At 52.4% G+C, this 22,205-nt stretch overlaps 1 protein-coding gene across 5 annotated transcripts in view; it reads left to right on the forward strand.

The window, feature by feature from the left end:
• The window catches only part of AGAP3 (ArfGAP with GTPase domain, ankyrin repeat and PH domain 3), a gene marked incomplete at its 5' end in the record, with an annotated part of 134,417 nt that overhangs the window by 70,926 nt on the left and 41,286 nt on the right, over positions 1-22,205 (forward strand). For 4 of the 5 annotated variants that reach the window (XM_080639555.1, XM_080639556.1, XM_080639557.1 and 1 more), the window contains 4 exons: positions 491-646; positions 4,602-4,694; positions 12,441-12,545; positions 17,877-18,045. In XM_080639555.1, coding sequence (XP_080495681.1) covers positions 491-646; positions 4,602-4,694; positions 12,441-12,545; positions 17,877-18,045 — 523 coding nt within the window. Of the gene's footprint in view, positions 1-490; positions 647-3,282; positions 3,413-4,601; positions 4,695-12,440; positions 12,546-17,876; positions 18,046-22,205 lie in introns of those variants that run through there. The other variant, XM_080639558.1, reaches the window with a different exon arrangement.

A 22,205-nucleotide genomic window follows, 5' to 3' on the forward strand; every position in this document is an offset into this window, starting at 1 on the left:
CTGCAGGCAGGCTGTTGTGGAGCTGCACCAGAGCCTGGGATAGCCCTGACAAGTAGGGGCACTGTAGCTTCCCAAATGGGGCTCAGAAGGAGGTCTATCTCCGAGTCCTTCCAGAGCAGGAGTTCACTGTGGCGCACCTAGCTGCCCTCAGTCACAAGTCCCCTGCTCTGCCTTAGAAAGGAAGAAGTTGGGCTGCGTCTTGGATGGCTCTTTCATCTCTTTAAGAGAAGTTCTTATTCTGCTGCTCTTCACTGTTGATTTCAGAACTTTATCATTTTATCAGTGATAAAAACTGGAGCAGAAAGAAGGGAAACTGCTTTCCCAAGATCCCCTGTTGGGCAGGAGCCGTGCATGGCGTGGGATGTCTCCCCTATTCCAGTCCTGTGCTGCGCTTCCTTGCCCTGGTGCACCAGGCTGTGTAGGTGGAAGGTGTTTCTGCAGTCACACCCCCAGGCATCTGCTTGTCTCTGATTGTCCCATTCTGCCCTAGGCTACCAATGGTGGAGGAGCCTTCAGTGACTACTCCTCCTCTGTGCCCTCCACACCTAGCATCAGCCAGCGGGAGCTGCGGATTGAGACCGTTGCTGCCTCCAACACACCCACCCCCATCCGCAAGCAATCCAAGCGGCGCTCCAACATATTCACGGTAAGCACACTGGGGCCGCCGCAGGAACTTTGGGATGAGTTTTCTGAGGATCAGGCAAAGAGAGGAGGGGAAGGGAGCGGATCCGCAGCAGTCTTGCCCCACAGGCTTCCGTGCACTAGTCTCTAGGTGAACCTTGCTGTGCTGGCCAGGGAGGGATGGGTGGCAGGGGGTGCAGAGTGGGTGCATGGGGAGTTCTCCCCACAGCTGAGGGAGTCTTCTGAGTGTGTAGGGACCACGGTGTTGAGAGCTGCTTCTGGTGAGTGCGTATGTGTGTGCATGGGGGAGCACCTGAGAGCAAGCTGCTCCTTGCACACGTAGGAGTGAGTGTGTATAGTGTGCATGGGTGTGAGCAGAGCTCCCTGATCTTTGCTGAGGAGAGCTGCACTTTGTTCGTGCACAGCACCAGTGACCTCTGCCGTTCCTCTCCTTGGGGCCATACCGCTGAGCGTGGCACAAAGCCCCTGCCTCTTGGGCCTCCTCTTTGGTGCCAGTTGTGCTGTGTGAGGTGGTGCTGTGCAGAGCCCAGCACTGGGCACTGGGCTTCCCTCTCTCCAGTGCCCAAACTGGGCATCTGTGTGACTTGAGCAGTGCACCTGGGAACTGCTGTGGGGCATGGATGGAGGGGGGCATTAGGGAGCCAGCAAAGCCTTGGGCGCCAGGTGGTGCAGGGAATCTCTGCAGCTATTCTCTGCTGGTTGAGCTGCAGCCTGCCTGCCTCTCAGCACGCTCTCCCACCATGCACACACCCATGCACACAGTCCTGCCCACACACTTAGCCTCACTGTTAGCACAGCCCGTGAGTTTCCCCTTGCTCTTAGCACACTCATACTTCCAAGTTCCTATGTCTAGCATAGATAGCCTCTGTTCCCCATGTAAATGTGTTCCTCTCACCCTGGTGCCCCTGTAAATGTGCTGGACTCAGGCCTGTCCTCCTCCCCATCTAAATGTGCTTTCCAGCCACCATTGCTCAGTACACTTGTGTCTGCTGTCTGTGGAACTGGCCACCACAAAGTCCTTGTACGTGTTGCACCATGTTACCCTGTGTGAACAGCTGCCGTTGCCCTGGACCGAGACCACATAAATCCACAACGTCTCATGCCCCATCCCTCTCACTGCACTATTGGCATCCCAGATTCCCCTGACTCCTGGTGCTGGGAGTGTACCCATCTCCTCCAGCTTCTGGCATCCTAGAAGCATTTGCTCTGATGTCCTGAATGCTTCATGCACTCCCCACGTTGGCATCGCATACACCTCCCAGCTCCTGTATGCACGTGTTCCCAGCCCGTACGTGCTTGCCCCCGCTCCCTCTGCTGCCTGGCAGGTAGGCTGTCCCCCGCCAACCTCCTCCTCGCAGCACACACCGCCCTTGGCAGCAGATCCGCTGCTCCTGACGCATGGTTGTTACCGTATGAGCCCTCCCCTCCTCTGTGTGAAAGATGCCCCTGTAGGTCTCCTGTTGTCAATGGTCATGCTTACTCTGTTGCACTTCAGTGCTGATGGATGCTTCTCCCTCCCCGCCGTTTCTCTCGCTCATGCTTGCTGCTGTGCACCAGTGCACGCGGGCGCTCATGCACTGCCACCCATCCTTCTGCTCGCCTGCGCGCCAACGGGTTCTGGACTCGCCGTCAGCTCATGTTCACGCTGTCTCACTCCTCCTGGAGCCCCATGCTCAGCTCACTTGGTGCGGGCCCACGTTCATGGGGGGAGGAGGAGGGCGGCTTGCTGTGGGGCTCACGCTTACCCGCTGTGGACGTCATCATCCGTCTAGGGCTCTCACTTGCTCGCTCATTAAGGGCTCAAGCTTGCTCACTCTCGCTGTGGGGCTCACCTGTGCTCATCTGGGCTCACGCTCACTCGCCGTGGTGCTGGGGCTCACGCTCGCTTGCTCTTGTGCTGGTGCACATACATGGCTCACATTGAAGTCTTCACCCCATTTGGTCGTGGCAGCAGCAGCAGCTCCTGACACCTCCTCCTGCAGTGGGACAGGGCCAGGATGAGTAGGTTGGGAAGGAAAGGAAGGCTGATTTTTTTGCCGCTAGCTTTTCCCAGGCAGGCAGCATAGGTGTAGCCAGCAGCCCCCTGTCCTTGTGCGGTCCCCAGTGGGCACAGGCCTCTCTGTGGTCCAGCTCCGCTCAGCTCCGGGAGCAGCTGCAGCCCCAGTCCTGAGCTGTGCCTGGTTCCTTTGGTCCAGTCCTTCTCCTCCTTTTCCTTTCCTCCTCCTCCTCCTCCTCTCCTGCTCTCGCTCCCCTCCTGCTCCCCTCTGCTCCCCTCACTGAGTCGCACCCCACTGCCCATGGGGGTCTGCATGCCAGGGACTGCCTGGTGGAGACAGACCCTGCCCAGAGGCGCCTGCCCGGTCCCTGGTAGCCGGAGTCCAAACCCTGACTGCTGCTGTGCCAGTGCCCGCTCCGTGGCCTGTCTGTCCGTCCGCTGGCGCCCATCGCTGACAGACTCGTGTCCATGTTCTGAGTATAACTTGCCAAACTCTTTATTCTTTCGATATTTGCAGATATGTGCCACTGTTTCCAACTTTTCATCAACAAAAAGGCCTTTCCAACTCCTTCCAAATTAGAAGATCCAGGTGGTTACACACGGCACCTCTGTACAAATTCTCTCACTTTTCATTGCCTCTCCAGGGCCGGATAAGGGATGGGCACTGGGATTGATCTAAGATTAGAGGCTCGCCCGCCCTCCAGCCAGCATGGGTCCCCCCCTCGGAGACACGCAGGAGCCTTTTAAATCCCCCCAATGTAAAGTCTAGGAAGCGCTGAGACGGCCTGCGCCTGCACTTTAAGCTGGGACATTTCTGGGCCTGCTGGATGCTGTCTAGGCACTTTCCATGCTCGGGGATGCCAGGCGAACGACCCTCATGGGATGGGAAGACCTGCAGACCCGCCGGGACCGGGCGACAGCAGCGAGTGGAGCTGGATGGGCCAAAAGACGCTTTGCTGCTGCCTGCGGGAGCTGCTGTTAGCGCCTGCCGCTAGCACTCAGCTCCTTCCTCCCTACTGCACCTCCTGCAGCCTGCATGGACTCCTGCTCCTCCTCCTCTTCCTCCTCGCAGCAGAGCAGCCATCTATGTCTCTTTAGTTTTCTTCTCTTTCAATCTCTTTGTTTTGTTCTGGGCCCAAAAGCAAGTGAATCGGTGTCCCAGGCGCGTGGGGCTCGTGTCCCTTTCTGATCCAAAGCACATGGGGCGCTCCCGGACTGAGGGGGTGTGTAGGACGCTCCACAGAGACGCTGCCGCTGCCCTTCTGCCATTGTTGTGATTCTGAATGTATTGATTGTGCTCCATGCCGTGTATGACTTGATATTTTCCTCTGTCCTAAGCACTTTGAATGAGTTCTGCTCAACAGACTGTATATTTCATATTGTATTTATTGGAGTTTGCTCGCACCGCAGCCGCCCTCGGGGGCTGGCGGGTTTTGCTCTCAATTCTCTAGACGTGTGATAGATATTTATTGTCCATGCTCTTTTGTAAGGGGCTGGTATCTCTCTCTGCCCGGTGACCTGTGCTACTTTGTATGGTGCAAGTGTGTTAACAGAATAAATCTGTTGGATTAGTAGAGGTGTGAGTTCCTTCACTGCCTTTAGCCTCTCCTGCTTCCATCCATGCTCCACCTGCATCCCATGCCATTTCTGTCTGTCGCCATGTCCTGTGTGCCCCTGCGGGAGGGAGGGTCAGAGGTAGCCCCGTTCTGCTAGGAGGACAGCTCTGCTTGCAGTTGTGGGGGGAGAAGGCAGCTTGCCAGGGGACAGGTTGGGGGGAGGCTGGGGCTGGAGTGTCCCTAGAGGGGACGGGAGAGATGCTGGCTGCTCCATGCGCTGGGAGACCTGGCCTGGGGGAGAGTGGTCTGGTCTAGTCTGGTCTGGTAGCCTGCTGGGGATGGTGGGGCCATGTGTTTCGATCTCCTATGCCCCTGTCTCTAATGGACCTGTGTCTCTTCTCTTCCAGTCTCGGAAGGGCACGGACCCGGAGCGGGAGAAGAAGGTGCCGGAGTGTAAAGCGGACAGTATCGGCAGCGGGCGGGCCATTCCCATGAAGCAGGTTCGATCCTCCTCCTTTCACCCCCATGTCGAGCAGCCTCTCTGGGGAAGTGCTGTGAGGCTTTGTGGTACACTGGGGTGCCTTCGCTCCGTGTGGGAGAGCACAGAGGAGCCGGGTGCCCCTTGGCCCGACTCACCGGGTGCCCTGGGGGCTGCATGCCTGCCTGGAACCCAGGAGCACGGTGTGCAGGGTTGCTGGCGTGGACCCCGCTCTGCGTGCTGGTGATGGGTGCGGAACAAGGGCTGCTCCGATGGCTGGCGGAGCGGTTCCAGCAGAGGGCATCCGCACCTCGCATCTGTGCCCCAGCGCATTCCCCGCTGCAGCACTGCGCTCTTCCTCTCCTCTCTCCTCTCTGTTCTCCTCCTCTTTGCTTCTGCTCTGCTCCACACCAGCCCAGCTGCCCTCCGGCAGGACAGGGAGGCTCTCCTCTCCTCATCATGGGCAACGGCAAAAAGCCCATGCCGTAAGTGTTGTGAATCAGAGGGAGGCAGCCACTTGTTCTCTCAGCAGGGCATTAGACTCCTGCCTCCTGGCTTCCAGGGAAGCTTGAGCTACCTGGAATTGACCCTGAGTGTTGCCTACCCCTGTGTCCATCAGCTGGAAAGCAGCAATGGGTAATGTCTGAGCAAACCAAGTGGTATGGATTGGCTTGATGGTGTGATGGTGTTTCCACCAGGATTTCCTTGCACTGCTGGCAAGGCTCATCCATGCACTGCTCTGCAGCACGTGGCTGTGCTTCTGTTATGCACCATCTGCCTGCACACTGTCAGACCTGAGCTGCTGTGCATGTGAGGCTGGTTACATCTAGGTGGGACCAGGCTGACAGGGGAATGGGGTGGTGGATCAAAAGAGGGAGACCCTGCTTGCTGCTGCAGCTCCCAAAGCTTCCTGCCCCTTCCAGTCCATGTAGTAATACATTGGGAGGTTTGCAGAGGGCTGTTGTCAGTGCCACTGGCAGGGCAGTGCAGTGGAGCAGCAGTGGGCTGTGTTTGGGAGGGCAGCATGCTAGAGGTCAGCGTGGGGGCCACAGGGGAGCAGTGCTGGGCAGGGTCTTTGGGGTCTCGCACATGGGGGCTCTGCTTCCAGTGTGCCAAAGGTTTGCACAGCCCCAACAGGAAGGGGCTTATCAGCTGCATGCCAGGACATGCCCCGTCTCTCCCTGTGGCACAGGTCGTTGTTTTAATCTCCTGGTTGGAGCACAGATCAAAACTCCTTTAACTGTTTCTTCCACCTTTTATGCTGCTGAGGTGCTTGACCGTCTGTCTGCACTGCTCCTGTTATTTCCATGCAGACCTGGCTGCCTCTGCATACCCCTGGTAGGGGCCATGTGCTGGAAATGATGGCCATGCCTATGCTAGCATCACCCAACACTGACCAGAGGGCTGCAAGCTGAGCAGCCCAGGCCCTGCCTCCATGCCACGTGTGCTGCCTTTTGGCTGCCAGTCAGTGTGGTGGGTACATGGTCTGTGGTGGCAGTGCTGGTGTGCTCTGGTTTTGAGTCAGCCCAGCATGGCAGGTGGGGGAAGCAGTGGGCAGTTGTTGTGCAGTGATGAAGGGAGGCTGAGGCAGAGCGACTGGAGCCTTGAACTAGACCTGACTTAGCTCCCCAAAGCTACGCTGCTGGCTCCAGGAGATCTGGTTGTGGAAGCATTTCCATGGCCTTTCGTTTCTGGACTTTTGGTTTGCTTTTTCACTATTTCCCTTCACTCAGCAGGGCAAGATGCTTTCTTTAACTGCTCGTGTCACTCTTCGGTGCTAACTGGGCCTGGCCCTGTCCAATCTGCTGGAGATCACGGTGGTTTAGTGTAATTCTGAAGTTATTTCTTGCTGTAGGCAGGACTGTGCTGTTACTGAGTTCAACAGGTAGAGAACTGAGACAGACAAAGGTCTAGCTCTGTGAAACAACGCTTGGGCATCATTCCTGTGCTTTACAAGAGGAAGTAGGTGCCAAACTGCTTGCCTGGTTCAGGACTTAAGTGATCAGTTTGCCCAGCAGCAGCTCTGCAGGAGAGCCCGGAGCAAAACCCTTGTAAGACCTGGGTCCATGTCCAGGCTCAGGACTGGCACCTCCTGTAGCCAAAGCTGCAGAATCCTAAAGGAGAAAGCAAGCCAGTGTCCGCATAGAATCATAGAAATGGGATGGAAAGGACCTTAAAGCTCATCCAGTTCCAACCCCCTGCCATGGGCAGGGACACCTTCCACTAGACCAGCTTGCTCCAAGCCCTGTCCAGCCTGGCCTTGAACACTTGCAGGTTATAGGTTATATGTGTAAACATGCAGTGTAGTAGATCCAGAGTATCACCGGAGTGCTGCAGTTCTGCACTGTCCTTGCTGCAGCCGTTCACCGGGTTGTTCCTCCAAGAGGAGCAATGACTTGGTGCCACCAGTGGAAAAGAAGCAAAACCTCTCAGCAGTTATAGCTCCATATCCTAGAGATTCAGGATTGGCAATGATTGCTCTGCTCTCTGATACGGACCTGCCCTTTCTGGAAGATCGTGGAGATCTCGTTGCTTGCCGTCTCTCTGAAAGGTAGTGAAAGAGCAGGGCCTTTAGCTAGTTTTACTCTCACATGGTCTGGTGGTCCTGCCCAGCCATAAACCGGCAGAGAAGCCAGTGGTTTAGAGGCTGTAGAGTGGCAAACATGCAGGATCTTCTGCCTGGGTGCTTGGGCAGGTTCAGACTGCCTCGCTTCCCTCAGTATGTGCACTGGCTGGGCTGATGGCAACAAATGCTGTGTTGGGGGTGCTGCAGCCACTGATGGGTAACTTTGGGAGCAGTTTGATTCCTCTGCTTGGAAAAACAAGTCTGGTGCATGCTTAAATTGCCTGAGGTAGCTGAAGTCAGCGGGTGATGCAGGGCAGCAGTAGGGGTGGTTGCCCTGCAGACTCCTTCCATGATACCTGTGGCTGTGATCACTGTGATGGGTGCATGTTCTCTTCCTGGATTCTACAGGAAGAGTAGTACTAGAGACTGCTGGCAGCCTTGTCTGGTGCTTGGTGGTTGGGAAGGCAGACCATGAAGCGGGAGGCTGGGTTAGGTGTTGCAGAAAGGAGAGATATTGGGAGGAGAAGGGCCATTCGCTGCCATGGAGATGTGGTGGTTGGCTGTCGGTTGTCACAGCCTTCTCCAGGACACCTGAGAACAGCGCCTCTGGGTGACCTCTCTGTGTCTCTTACCATCAAGCACATCTAGGAAAGATGGAAATCCCCACTGGGACAAGTGAGACCATGGATGCCAGTGCCCCTCTTCACCTAGAACAGCACTTCCTCTCCCTCCAGGCTGCAGGGGCAGTCTGTGCCTCTGCCGGGCCTGCTCCACACCGTGGACTTGGGATCCCCTTTGCTGTGATGTCCTTTCGGTGCTACGTAGGTTCAGATGGTCTTGCAAGGTTGGAAGAGCTTCTTCTGGATGCCTGTCTCTGAGAAGTGGGTTAATTAGGCCGGGAGACTAAGCTTCCCCAGCTGTTCGTTACTAGGAATGAAGTCCTAATTGCACTTGTACCAGATTCTTTCTGGGAAGACTGTGCTGAATGCACAGGCAGCCCGGGGGTCCCCAGGTCCCTGGCCCAGCTCAGTTTGGGCCGCGCACTCCAGTAGGACCCAAGGCGGGTGACTCCTCCTCCTTGGGAGCTAGGATCATGCTGGGAGCTTAGATTACATTTAAATTGCCATTTGCATTTTCCAATCAATACGCGACTTTACAATTAAGTTTGTTGTTAAAATTCTTAGCAAAAAGTGAGTGGAAGGGAGATTTGTGGAGTAAACGAGTCCTTTGGGGGCCATCGCTGCTCCCTGCTTCATTACGCTGCATATTGCTGCTGCTGCTTTTACTGTGCACCACCACAATCCAAACACAACACAGACACTAGCGCCGGCCGACAAAATGCGGGGAAAGAAAGGAAAAAAGGGGAGAGGAAGAGGGTTGGGCTCTCTCCCCTTTCATCTCTGGCAGCTTCTTTCCTTCGTGCTTGACTTGGGAAGAAACTTACGGAAACACGAGTTACTTCTTGTGCATCTTTCTATGAGAAGCAGAAGGAGCTTGAGGTGTGATGGTGTGAGCAGGGGCCTCGGCACCCTGAGGAGCCCAGCCTGGAGGCACGCTGGGGTGCAGGAGCATGCCCTGGACCTGCATGGAGGGGATGAGTTCAGCTGCCTCCAGCATTTCATGTGGCCTTGTCCTCCTTGCCTCTTCTCACTTCTCTCTGAGCTGCTGCAGGGGCCTTCCTCCCTGCAGCAAAACCAGAGTTCCCTGGATGCTGCTGGGCCAAAGCTCTGCATCCTGCCATCAAAAAAGAAGTTGGGCTGCAGAGTTGTAACCTTGAGGCAGTCAGCACAGTAGCACCATTAAAATCTGGAATCCTCTTGGCTTCTGTCCCCTGCCTCTTAATCTCCAATACAGCAGCAAACAAGTTTAACTGAGCTGTACCCCTCAGTTCAGCTGTTTCTTGCAAATGTTTGGCCTTAAGGGCCCCTTTCCTCCTCTTCCCTTCCCCCCACCATTTTATTAGATGTTTACTTAGACTGTGTAGTTGCTCCCAGTTTTGGACTCTCATGCCTTCTGGCTTGAAAAAGTGGGCTGCCAGTGCTCGATTCTCTGTTTCCAGCTCTGGTTTTGCTTGTGTTTCAATTTGCGAAGTTCCACATTTGTAGCTGAACTAACTGCAGCTGAACTCTTCTCTACAGGCAGCACATTTTTAGGGCTTGATAGAAGATGCAGCAGCCTGAAAATGTTGAAGTAGGTATTTTGTAGCACCAAGATGCATCAAGTCGAAGGCACATCAAGGAGAGGAGAGGCAGCCAGAGCTGTTCTGCAGTATGTATTGGCAGGTCGGACTGCAGAACTGAGCCAGGTTTAAGGCCAGAAGGGATCATTATGCCCAGAAGCCAAAGAAATCTTACCCAGTGACTTTGAGCCAAATTTGTAACTTCAGCCTGGCCTGGAGCAGATTTGTTTGAAAGATACCAAGCAAATGTTCTCAACTACAGAGAATCCACCATTTGTCTAGTGTAATCTTAAAAGTGTCTTCACATGTGAGGATGAATAATCACTTTCATACACTGTGTGGGAAATGCATGGCCCAGCCATGGTGCTACAGAAGATGATTTTGTGATGGTCAGAACCAGAGCAGAGCCAGCCTGGTGTTGAGGAAGCACGGGTACCGCTCACTGCGTGTGAGAGGATGGCTTACAAGATCTGAGAAGCAGTTGTGCTTCTGGCACGGTGAGGCCCCGAATGGGCTGTGTGTGCTGGTCAGGTCACTGCCCTTCAAGCTGTGGGACAGTTGGAGGCTCCAGGGTGAGCAGGTTAATGCTCTCAGGAGCGTGTTCTGCAGCATGGCAGTAACAGGGTTGGGACTGCGAGTCTAGAGGAGAGAAGAGTACACAGAGCTGTAGTCACAGTCTTCAGATCATGCTGAAGGCTGCTGCAGAGGGCCCAGGACCGCTCTGTATGGTCACCACCACAGAGGCCCCACAGGAAATCTGGAGAGGGGCTTTTGACAAAGGTGGGTAGGAATAGGACAAGGGGGGATAGATTTAAACTGAGAGAGGGGAGGTTTAGATGAGATCTGAGGAAGAAGTTCTTCCCTGTGAGGGTGGTGAGGCCCTGGCACAGGTTGCCCAGAGAAGTTTCTGTGTTTCTCTCAAGTTTTCTGGTTTTGTGCTTTCTCTGAGCTCGTCTGGGGAAGGCACTGGTTAAATCCTGTGAATCAAGTGCAGATTGGCTGGACCTCTATACAAGCACCTCTGTTGGTCATGGATTTGCCATTTATGGTTACACTTGTTCCCATTTATGATTACGGTTTGAGACATTTCGCTTAGCCGGTTTTTACTCTGTACAGTAATGGCCTTACGAATTTTGTACAGTTGGTTTTTCATGGTGTGTGCTGCTTAGTTAAAATCCTGAGCGAAAACTAAAAGTGCTGTGTCAGCACAGTGACCATTGTTGTGAGATGTTGCCGTCTTACCAAAAGTAGGATCAAACTTCTCTGATGACCTCTTTCTGCATTGGTTGGCATTAGTTCCACTGCTGTACCCTCGTTCCTTGCCGATCGCTTCTTGTGGTGGTTTTCCACAGTTTTGCCTGGTGTCGGTGTCCAGCTAAGTGGCCGTAATTACAAGGATCATTGCTTTTCCCCTTGCAGATCTTGGCAGAGCCTGAGCTTTCCGACTGCCGCCATGTTCCGAGGCCTGTTAAAATCAGCACCTTTTAACCGCTGCTGAGTGAGCTCTTCAGCTAATTCTCTGAGCTGTTGAAGGCAAGGGACCAGATCCTGCCACCAACACAGCTTAGCTTTTGCTGCTCTGTTTTAATTTTCTCTCCCTTGCACGGGTAGGAGGCGTTTCCTTTTCACGCTGTTTGCTTCCCAAGTACTGAACATAAGCGGTCATGAAGCACTTCTGCCTTTTCTGCATCATTTATTGCCGATTTCATGGTCATGTCTGGCAGCATTGTTACCCCAGCATGCGCCAAACCCTACAACTTTTTGTTGTGTTTTTCCATCATGCAGGCACAGCAGCCTCAGTCTCTAGGCAGTGGGTTGGGGCCCCCAAATATGCCGAGGCTGGCAGAACAGAGACTTTCTGTCCAGGTTTTTGAGGAGGTGCTGGCCTGGGGCCCAGATTTTTGCCACGTTAGGAACAGCCAGTCTGGATGTCTGTCCAGACAGGGCTTTCGGAGGGCCCAGGCCCGACAGTTGATAGATCCAGCTTTTTCCCAGACTCTGGTATTCATTTGTACTTTTGTCCCCCTGTGTTGTCCTTTCCTCTGTGCCGGCAGAATACTTGATGTTCTCTCCCCAGTCCCTCCTCCAGAGCCCTTGCGCCTGGCTTCTCATCCTGTCTGCCTTCTCCCTCTCCACCTCTGGTCCTACCTGATGCGTGATAAATTGCTGCTAGAAGCAGTGGTCCTGGGAAGGCAGAACTGGGTAGGGAGGGGGTTAGAGGTGTCCAAGCTCTGAGCATTGATTCAGATCGATGGAAGTTCTGGGTTAGTTCTGGGTTGGGCTGGTGGGAAGAAGGAGCTTCAGGGCATGGGAGCACAATTGTTTTCAGACCCTTAGCAGTGTGCTTTCCCTGAAGACCATAGGATGGGTCTTATGTAAATCCTGATGGGGAAAGGGAGTGAAGTGACCCCTCAACTACCCAGACTTGTGCCCCTAGCTCCATTTGTTGGCATCTTGAAGAAGTAATTGCAAGCAGGCAAGAGAATATGCATCCCCTTTGGGATCTGTATCTTGAGTGTTGTTTCATTGATTGGCCCCTGCCTGTCCCAAATTGTCCTTGCCCTGATCATCCCTCTTGCTGTGCCTTCAGTGATGGAAGTAGGTCTGGGAGCCCCGTGGTAACAGGGCAGTGTTGGTTGGTTGTGAAGTTGGCTTTTGTATTGTGTTGTTACTATCTTCAGCACAAGAAGAGTTGCCCAGGGGGGAGTAATTTGGGACAGCAGAATGCATTATGGGTCCCTCAGAGGATCTGGGCATCTGTACTGGCATGTGGAGACCCTTGTCTCTGAGAAAGGGAGATGCTGTCTGTGGAGACATGCTGGGATTGATGGGGAAAGGGGTGCAGCCCTTTTCCTACCAGTCCCAGGGAAAACGCTGTTGGGAAGGCCCACCTAGAGGATGTTTCTCGTGTCTTTATCTTTGTGTCTTTTCAAAGACTGGTCTCCTACAAGGGGCATTGCTGGAGTTGAGCGGGAGGTGCTTGGTCCAAACAAGGTCTGAGACTCTTGACACTTGTCTTTCAGGGCATTCTCCTCAAACGCAGTGGCAAGTCTCTCAACAAGGAGTGGAAGAAGAAGTATGTGACGCTGTGTGACAACGGAGTCCTCACCTACCACCCCAGCCTGCATGTAAGTACTGATCTGGGTTAGGATGAGGGGCGGAGTGGGACAGAGCAGTGGCCTCCTTCGTGCTATGGCTGCTGCAGGTCCTTCTGCAGATGCCGCAGTAGCAGAGAGTTGCTTGGGCAGGGTTTGGCAGGAGGTGAAAGCCCTGGGCTGTGCCCACAGCAGGGCCCTGTAAGGAGGTCCAGCATGAGCTCTTGACAGGGCAGGCTGAGCTGTTTTTTACCATGGCCTGGAGAAGCCTCTCCCCTGTCATGAAGGCTGTCTCTGCAGTGCCAGGCTGGGTGGGTAGAGCTGACAGGAACATGCTTTGCACAGAATTACACTAAGTAAATGCATCTTTTCTCTGTTGCCCTTGCTCAGTCCATTAAAGCAGGGGTTGCTGCATCCGTGCATCTGGGGTGAGGAGCAGGCAGAGAACTCCTTGCAGCCGTGGCTGATGGTGCCATTTGGGTGTGGAATAATTTTCCTGGCTGCTAGGTATTGGGTAATGGAGATGAGGTGCCTGTGCAGAGCCTGCCGAGCTGAGCTGTCACTCGATGCATCTCTGATCCTCTTCACTGCTTGGCTCAGGCGCACAGCTGCCTCCCCATCCATCTCTGTCGCCTCCCCACTGTGGGGCTAATGACTTCTTCCCCATTCCCTCTTGAGCACAGTTTGCTGCTGAGACAGTGAGCTGCGGACGGGCACACCTGTGACACCGGGGCCACAGCACCCTCTGCAGAGGACATGCTGCAGCAGGACAGCGGGCAGCGGCTGGGGAGCGCAGCGTAGGGCCTGGGCGCAGGGCAGGTTAGGGATGCTGGAGGGCCCACCAGGGCTAAAGGGAGAAGAGCAAGGTGTTGCTGCTCCTGTGCTTCCTAAAGCTTCTGGGCCCTCGATCTGTCCCTGATCTCAGACACATGGGTCTTGGAGTGCCCTGAGCCTCAGAGTCTTTCTCCTCTGTTCTAATCCTGCATCGCTTAACTCATGGGCTTGCAATGCTCAGTTGGCCAGCTCCTGAGCTGCCGTGCCTTTTAATCTTCCTATCCTTACACTTTAAAGCCAATCATTCCTTGCCTTAATTTGTGGAAGCTTTAAGAACACTTTCTTCTTTCTTTTAGTCTTTGATCCCTGTACCATACTTTGGTTCTGCAGTTCCTTAACTTTGTAACCCCATTTTTTGATCCTTAGAGAACCAAACTGGGAGGGAATGGCTGCTGCCACTGCCTGCTCTGTGTGCGTGCTCACACGCGTGTGTGGGTTTATCACATTTCCACCAGAGACATCATAGGCCATTATTACAATCAGCTGTAGAGGCAGAGCAATGCCTGGGATGGTGTTTAACCACTTTCAGATGATGCTGCTACACACTAGGTTTCTCTGCTTTTTACACTGTTTCTTCCTCAGGGGGTGATTCTAGATTGATCACCTTTTCTTTCCTTACTGCACTTCTTCAGCGTTTCATTCCATTACTGCATTGCCCCAAGCAAAAATCTGGTTTGCTTCTACCTGTGATCCACAGCCCATTGCTAAGAAAGGTACAAGATGGGCCTCTTCTCCCTCAGGTTTCACTGCAAGCTTTGAACCTTGTGCCCAAGATAGGTGTTGTCTTGCCCTGTCTTGACCTACAACAAAGACTGGTTACATGTGGGCTGCAGAATGCAGAGCTGCCTAGCCCTGACTTCTGCAAGGATGAGGGTGTCTGCATGCTCCCTCCATGGCATTGCCTCCCTGAGAACCTATCATCACATTAGATTTTTTACAGCGATGCTGACAAAGGCTCTGGTGAGCAGTGTGCTGTTCTGATCAGCAAACCCACTTTGTCTTGCCTTGCCTTCCCTCTGGATACCTGGTTTACAACCTGCTTGGAGGGGACAGGAAGGAAGCCTGGAGGAAGAGGTGGTTCAGAAGAGCATGTCCCATTACAGCCTCACCTCCTCACCTTCTAGGATGAATCTGGTGATGCCGCAGTGTGCTTGTCGCCAGGTTTGTCTCCTGTGCCATGAAGTGAGTTCCCGTGTCCACAGGATGACACAAGCTGGGCACATGAGGGTTGAACTAATGAAACCTGTGCTCCTTTGGAAGGGCACATGCTCTGTCGCTTCCATTCATGGTGGCAGCTCTCAGGGCAGCAGGCACGTGGTGAGGTAACTGCTGGCAAGCACAGTGTGCAGATCCTCAGTCAAGGAGACTCTCGGCATCCTAAAATTCCTTCCTTGAGATGTGAAGTCCCAGCTTCTCCCCTTCCTCGCGCAGGGTGAGCCTGTACCGCCACGTGTTTGGGGGATGGCAGAATTCTGGTGCAGCAGAGGTTTCTCTGGGGGCATTGCTGAGCACTGCAGGAAGAGGGGCTTTCCCAGCCCCTGACAGGATGTTCAAGCCCCAGAGTAGTTTTTGCTGGTTTTATGTTCACCGTGGCTTTTCCTTGGCATGATTCAGGGCAGTTCCTGCCTAGGCTTCTCTCCTTTTGCATCTCTGTTTTGTCGCTCTTGAGATGGGTGTAAGTACTGCAGGGATCAATAGCCTTGCCTTTCTTCCTTTTCCTCCAGTAGACATATCTGCCCCAAAAGTGTCTGTGCCCCATTGGATGAAGATTACTGTGCAGCTCTGGCTGGGTCATAGTTCTGATTTTACCAGCTTTCTGGCAGGGCTCTTCATCTGCTTTTGGGTGTTTATCACTTGACCTGTTTCTGGATCTGTATCTTAGCACCTCCAGCCCCACTTCGAAGTTTCGTCACTGCAAGTCAGTCTTAAACTGTGAGTTTGCAGTCACAGGTTGGCACAGAGTGCTCCAGTGAATCACAGTATGGTTTGGGTTGGAAGGAACCTTAAAGCTCATCAGTTCCAACTGCCTGCCATGGGTGGGGACACCTTCCACTAGACCAGGTTGCTCAAAGCCCCATCCAGCCTGGCCTTGAATGAGCTGGGTCCAGCCCTGAGATCAGGCGTTCTGTGACTCCCTGGTGGAAGTGTGTATCTGCCTTGACTGCCAGCCTGGACCTGCACTTGAGTCCCACAGAGCTGTGTGTTCCTGCTCTGAGGTGCCTCCTCTGCCTCCTCTCTAGAACAGCCAGCAGTTTCAGAGACTGTGAGCAGGATGCCTGGAGTTAGAGCAGGAGTGCTCGGGGGCCTGATCCCTGGATTCAGCACAGCTTTCCTTGTTGCATCTGTATTTTTTTTACCTTTCTGTGGATGTCTTCAGTGAAAGGAAAAGAACAAGTTTTATGAAGAGACCAGTGTGGTTTCCTATCACTTTCCCAAAGCCTTGGAGAGTAAATGCTTCTGCTCGTGAGGAAGGCGTTATGTGGTTCAGCCCAGCTTCACTGGCCAGGCTGTGCTGTGCTGCGCAGAGCTAGAGAGAAAGCATCTCCCATTTTGCAGCCAGTGGAGCCATTCACACAATCACCTTCTGTTAATTCTATCTGCAACATCAATTAAATTGTTTGTAGAAACTAATTGAATGTGGCTTAATCACACATCTTAATAGCTTTCCACGCTTTGAACTCGTTGTTAATTCCAGTAATAAAATGAAATGAGAGAACTGGCTGGGTAATTAGCGAGGAGGCTTGGGAAGAAATTGCTGTTTTATAGCATGTAATAAAAGCAGTGCGCTGGTGACCGCTCTCTCCGGCAGGCAGGCGGCTACTGCAGCAATTGTGCTGACTTAGGGAAAATCCTTCAGCCCCTCTGAGATTCCCTGCCCAGGGGTGCCACCAGGCTCCCACCCAACCAGAGACAGCTTGGAGTAATGTTTGGTTGAGCTGGTTACGTAGGAATTCTCTGGGGCACCAAAGGGGGTGTGTGTGTGTCATTTGAGGTCAAGTCACGCAGAAGTTGGAGGCACAGAAGGGTGTGCTGCCACACTGCCCCGTCTCTTGGGTGTGCTGTGAGGACTGGATGCCTGCACTGGGTTCTGTGGAAAGAGAAGAGTTCAAAGCCAGGGGCTGAGGTGCTGCTGGGAGTTTTCGTAAACCCTGCAGGTAGTAGTCATCTGAGACCACAGAACATTGCCCCTACTACAGCCCCCATTTACCTGCTTCTTGGAGCCAGGGACTGGGAGGATGTTTGCACTTAAACTGGTCTTGTTCATGTCCTTATCTCTTTGGATCTGGAAGCAGATGGGGACCAGCTCTGAGTTAATCTCTTTGGTGACCTCCTTGTGAACTGGAGCAGACCCAAGCCTCCCCGCAGCAGCTGCAGTCTCACCCTGGACTGTTGCTGCCACTCAGCTCCCAATTGCAGTGCACATCCGTAGCGCAGAGAGCCAGGGGAAGATGCACCCATGTCACGATTCGTCCCAGAATCTTAGCACAGCTTTCAGTCTCTGCTCCCTTGAGGTCTGCCCAAGAGCAGGACAGGAAAGTTCTCCTCTGTGCGTCTCTCTGGAAATCACATTGCTTGGGTCTTCCCCTTCTGGCCCAAGGAAGAGCCAGCCACATCAGAGAGGGTCGGGGAGAGTTGCAGTGCCCTGAAGAGCAGGGATGGGGTGAAGATATGGGAAAGGACACAGCTCTCAGGAGAGGCTGGAGGTCTGCGGCCTTCTTTGATCAAAAGAGGAGATGCTGTTAGGAGACAGGGCAGAATGATATTAACGATCTGCACATGGAGTTTTTGGCTGAGTAATAGTCTACCAGAAGAAAGGGGAAGCACCAAGTTTTGAATAATGTAAAGCTATGCAGGTAAATGTACGAGGGAGTTATCCTGAGTTGTGTTGTGTTGGGCTTGAATTACCCTTGCTTTGACCTGAGAGGGAATTTCCAGGTACCCCATTACTTACACTGTCCTGTATTATATTATTAGCTGTTACAGCTGAGTGCTATGATTAAAAAGACAACAGATGACAGGGAAGAAGAAGTGCCTGCCGCCTTCGTGCTCTTTTGCTCCATCTAATCTCTGATTCCCAGCCAGGCTTTCACAAATGGGCTTGTCATGGCATCTGACTGCCCATGGCAACATCCCGCCATTACTCATATCAAAGCTGACTAGTTCTGGGCACTGAAAGTGAGACCTGGCACTTCTCCGGAGGCAGTTGTAAGGCACCAGCTAGTCATGAGAAGAAGGCAGGTTGGAGTCAAGGCTTTGCATCCGTGTTGTCAGGAAACAGCTGGCTGTAGACACTGGGGAAGCTGTAGGGTCTTCCACCTCTTGCCCACCTGACATGAGACTTCAGTATAGTGCAAGAGAAACCAGCATGCAGTGAGCTCCCGAATTGCTGGCTGACCATCTGGCTGGTAACCAGTTACCATGTGGATGAATGGATCTGGGGTTTAGTTTTGATTATGTGAATGAGAGGGGAGCTGAGAGTGGTGGGCCAGGGCAGAGCTGATCTCAAACCATTCTGCCTCTCTGCTGTAGGATTACATGCAGAACGTCCACGGGAAGGAAATCGATCTGCTGAGAACTACAGTGAAGGTACCAGGCAAGCGGCTACCCAGGGCAACAACGGCAGCAGCGCCCAGTGCCAGCCCCAAAGCCAATGGGCTTGCGAAGGAGAGGAGCACCACTCAGCTCACAGGAGGCACAGGTAAGAGTTGGTGACAGTCCTTCCCTCTGGTGCATCAGCAGTGCCTTGCATTGCTGAGCTGCAAACAGAAGTTGTTCTGAAGTTTCTTGCTTTCACCTCTTTGGAGGTGCCTTCGGTGAGTGTTGGCACTTCTGTACGGGTCTCAGGTAAGCTCCTAATGGGATTTTATGCTAGTTAGTGTCCAGGACAGAAGAAAGGGTGAAAGGGCTTTAACTAGTGGTGTCAATTTCCTGAGAGAAAACAGCTGAGTCTGATGAGTTTTATGAGTGTATGGGGAAGCTGTTGCTTCCCAAAACAAAGGAAATCTCAACCAGGGATATCTTGATCTCTGGCAAGTTCTGTTTCTTTTCTTTTTTTGTATCCCCCCCTCCCCCTCCTTTTGTCCTCACTGTCCCCGGGAGAAAGAATAACGGTGAGGGACTTGTTTAGTAATTACTATTCTTCTGCGTACACACTGAAGAGGTGCAGCTGGCGCAGAGAGTGTTGAGAGGAGGTGAGGTTGGGAAGCTCTCTGGTTTCTCATGGAGTTCATGCCACACTGCTTACTGCTTCTTCTGCTACAGGAGTTACCAAACCATGGAGAGCTGTTGAACTTGGAGCTTTCCTGCCCAAGTTTCCCAGGGCATAGACATGCCTTTATTTTGTCCTTCGGTTTGGTATCCTTGGCAGCATGAGCAGTTTCCACACATGTTCTTTCCAGCCAACTGCTGGCAGCAATCTAATATAGCAGGGTGTGGGTACCTCTCCACTCTTCGGGATAACAAGGAGTGCTGCTAATGCTGCTGCTAACAGCAGTGCCACTGAGTAAACCAGATCCTGGTTTCTGTTTTGTGCTGCCCTGCAACACAGTTGTATCCTGTGGTCTGGGTGTTGTCAGCACTGTGCTTCACAGCTTTCTGGAGCTGAGGACTCATGAGATGGGTGCAGCGGGAGTGAATGCCAGGAGCTGGCTGGGGTCTTCATTATCACACACAACATAGGGAATGTGGCATGCTAACATAATGAGTCCTTCTGAACCTGAACTTCTGTTTCTTAGAGTCAGAATTAGTCTGCAGACAGATAACTGCCAGTCAATTAGTCTTTGTGGACTAAGGATGTGCAGCTCTGCCTGGTTTCTGCCATGGCTCTCCATTGTACGCTCATGTCTTCACCACACTGTACACCTTCAGCATGGCTGAGCATGGTAACGATTCCTGCCTCAGCACAGAGGCACTTCTCAGGCTGGCATCTCTAGGGTGCTTTGTCTGAGCTCCTACTCAGAGGTTATCGGAGCTGTAGGATGAATTCAAAGACAAACCACAGAAAACCTTGTGCTGATGTCAAACCAAATACTCACATAACCCTGTATCCTGCTTTCAACAATCATCTCAGTCCTGTTGAGCTCACGAGAGCAGATTGAGATGTGACTTGATTACTGATCACTGCTGCTAGGAAAACCAGCATCTAGAAGTGAGCACTCTGCGAGGCCTTTCAGTCTGGTTGGCAAAGCCTGAGGAAACTCAGTGCGTGGAGGCTGAAGTTAGAGTAGTTTAAACTTGAGATAAGATGTAGTTTCCTAGCAGGGAGAGTAATTAAATGTTGGAATAGTTTATCTGAAGAGCTAGTGGACGTAGCACTGCTTGAAGCCCTTAAAATGAGATTAGTTATCTTTCTAGAAGATATGCTTTCATTCAGCTCACGTGTCTGCTGCTGCATGCATATGTGCAGGGATCAACCTGGATGGATACAACAGTCTTTTCTCATGTAGAGATATGTGAGTTTGAGATTCCCTGGTCACTGTCTTCTCTCTGGGCCCCTGAGCAGAGCAGCACTGCCCAGAGCACATGCATAAGCACAGGGCTCAGCATTAAGACAAGCAACCTTAATCAGATTTTATGTCTTGGCTTTGGGTGGTTGTCTGCATTGGTCAGAAAGGCTTTTACTCCTGCTACACAAATGGTAAGATGTTTTCTGATGAGTTTTTCAACTCACTGTGATGTCTTCAAGACTGATCATAGCTGACGATGCAGTCACCACGGTAAGCGTACTGGCATGATAAAGATCCTTTGAGGTGACTTGCTCATATCCCTGTGTAATGCAGAGTACTGGGTATGGGGTTGGTGAAGAATCTGCCCTGCTTCAAATTATGAGGGACTTCACAATTTTGCTGCCTTTGGGGCTAGGGGTAGGACTGTAACAGGAGTCTATTAAGCTGGGAGGAGTGGCTGACACCCCAGAAGGCTGTGCTGCCATCCAGCGAGACCTGGACAGGCTGGAGAGTTGGGCAGGGAGTAACTTGATGAAATATAACAAGGGAAAGTGTAGAGTCCTGCATCTGGGCAGGAACAACCCCAGGTTCCAGTATAGGTTGGGGAACGACCTGTTAGAGAGCAGTGTAGGGGAGAGGGACTTGGGGGTCCTAGTGGATGGCAGGATGACCATGAGCCAACACTGTGCCCTTGTGGCCAAGAAGGCCAATGGCATCCTGGGGTGTATTAGAAGGGGGGTGGTCAGTAGGTCGAGAGAGGTCCTCCTTCCCCTCTACTCTGCCCTGGTGAGACCGCATCTGGAATATTGTGTCCAGTTCTGGGCCCCTCAGTTCAAGAAGGACGGGGACCTGCTGGAGAGAGTCCAGCGCAGGGCAACTAAGATGATTAAGGGAGTGGAGCATCTCCCTTATGAGGAAAGACTGAGGGAGCTGGGTCTCTATAGTTTGGAGAAGAGGAGACTGAGGGGTGACCTTATTAGTGTATATAAATATATAAAGGGGGAGTGTCATGAGGATGGAGCCAGGCTCTTCTCCGTGGCAAACAATGATAGGACAAGGGGTAATGGGTACAAACTGGAACACAAGAGGTTCCACTTAAACTTGAGAAGAAACTTCTTCTCAGTGAGGGTGACAGAACACTGGAACAGGCTGCCCAGGGGGGTTATGGAGTCTCCTTCTCTGGAGACATTCAAAACCCGCCTGGACACATTCCTGTGTAATCTTATCTAGGTGTTCCTGCTCTGGCAGGGGGATTGGACTAGATGATCTTTTGAGGTCCCTTCCAATCTCTAGCATACTGTGATACTGTGATCTCTCATTTAATCCATACTTTGGGCAGCTAGAGAGGGGGCGCCTCAAAATTTGCAGTTCTCTGCCAATGCACAAGTTAATCTTTGGAGGAGGTGAGCTTTGGAGACCTGAATGATTTGCTGTCTTACAACAGGAGTATCTAGGTGAAACCAAATGGCCTGTGTTTAGAGTTCAAAGCAAGTGGTCCATGGTTTCTTTGTGACCTGAGCTCTCCCAAGGTGAGTGTGCTAATTGAAGTCCCCTACATGCACAGCCCTTACCCAGGGGCAAGAAAAGTAGTGGGTAAAGGAGAAGAGGAGAAAAAAAGGATAAAGTACCTCACACTGCCCTGTGTGGATAAAATACGTATATGTGCCACTTTGGTGGTGACTCAAAATAACTTCCAAAGTAGGCATAGACAGTACAACTTGAAGCTAAATAAAGCAAGAATGGGGAAAGAGCTGGTACTTGTGAAACCTGTGAGATTCTGAGCTCAGTGGATGATGGTATTTAAACCATTGAAGAAGGCAACCTTATTTAGTCAGGGTTGGTTTTATTTTAGGTTGCATGTGTTCCCATTGTAAACCCTGTTGTCAGAGGAACAGAACGTTGTCAGCCTTTGCAGCTGCCTTATGTCCACCTAAGGCTTACTCTTTGTGCAACATACGTGCAAATGTGATGTTGTACGTGCCCAGGGAGGTTTTGCAGTCTCCCTTCTCAGAGGTAATCAAAAAATAACCAGACGGAATCCAGGGCAGCTGGCTCCAGGTGGCCCTGCTTGAGCAGGGGGGTTGTGCAAGACAAGTTCCAGAGCTCCCTTCCAGCCTCAGCCACACTGGGTGGGATTCTGCATTCGTCTCACCAGTATTAAAAATTTGTCTCCAAGAGGTGTATCTCTTCAGAGATTTGGTGCAGAGATGGTGCCCCTGCAAGCAGGAGTTTGTCCTGAATTAGAAACTTTTTTTTTCTCCTTTATCCCTTGGAAAATATATTGGGATTAGATCGAAGTTTTGGAAGTTCGTTACTGAAAGCTCTGGAGCACCTAAATATCTCCTGGCCTGTCAAGAGCTCCTGGCAGAATGGTCTCTGCTTTTCTGTGATAACTCTTTTTCTTCACTTTCCA

Source organism: Psittacula echo, assembly GCF_963264785.1.
Source record: "Psittacula echo genome assembly, chromosome: 2".
Classification (NCBI taxonomy): Eukaryota; Metazoa; Chordata; class Aves; order Psittaciformes; family Psittacidae; genus Psittacula; species Psittacula echo.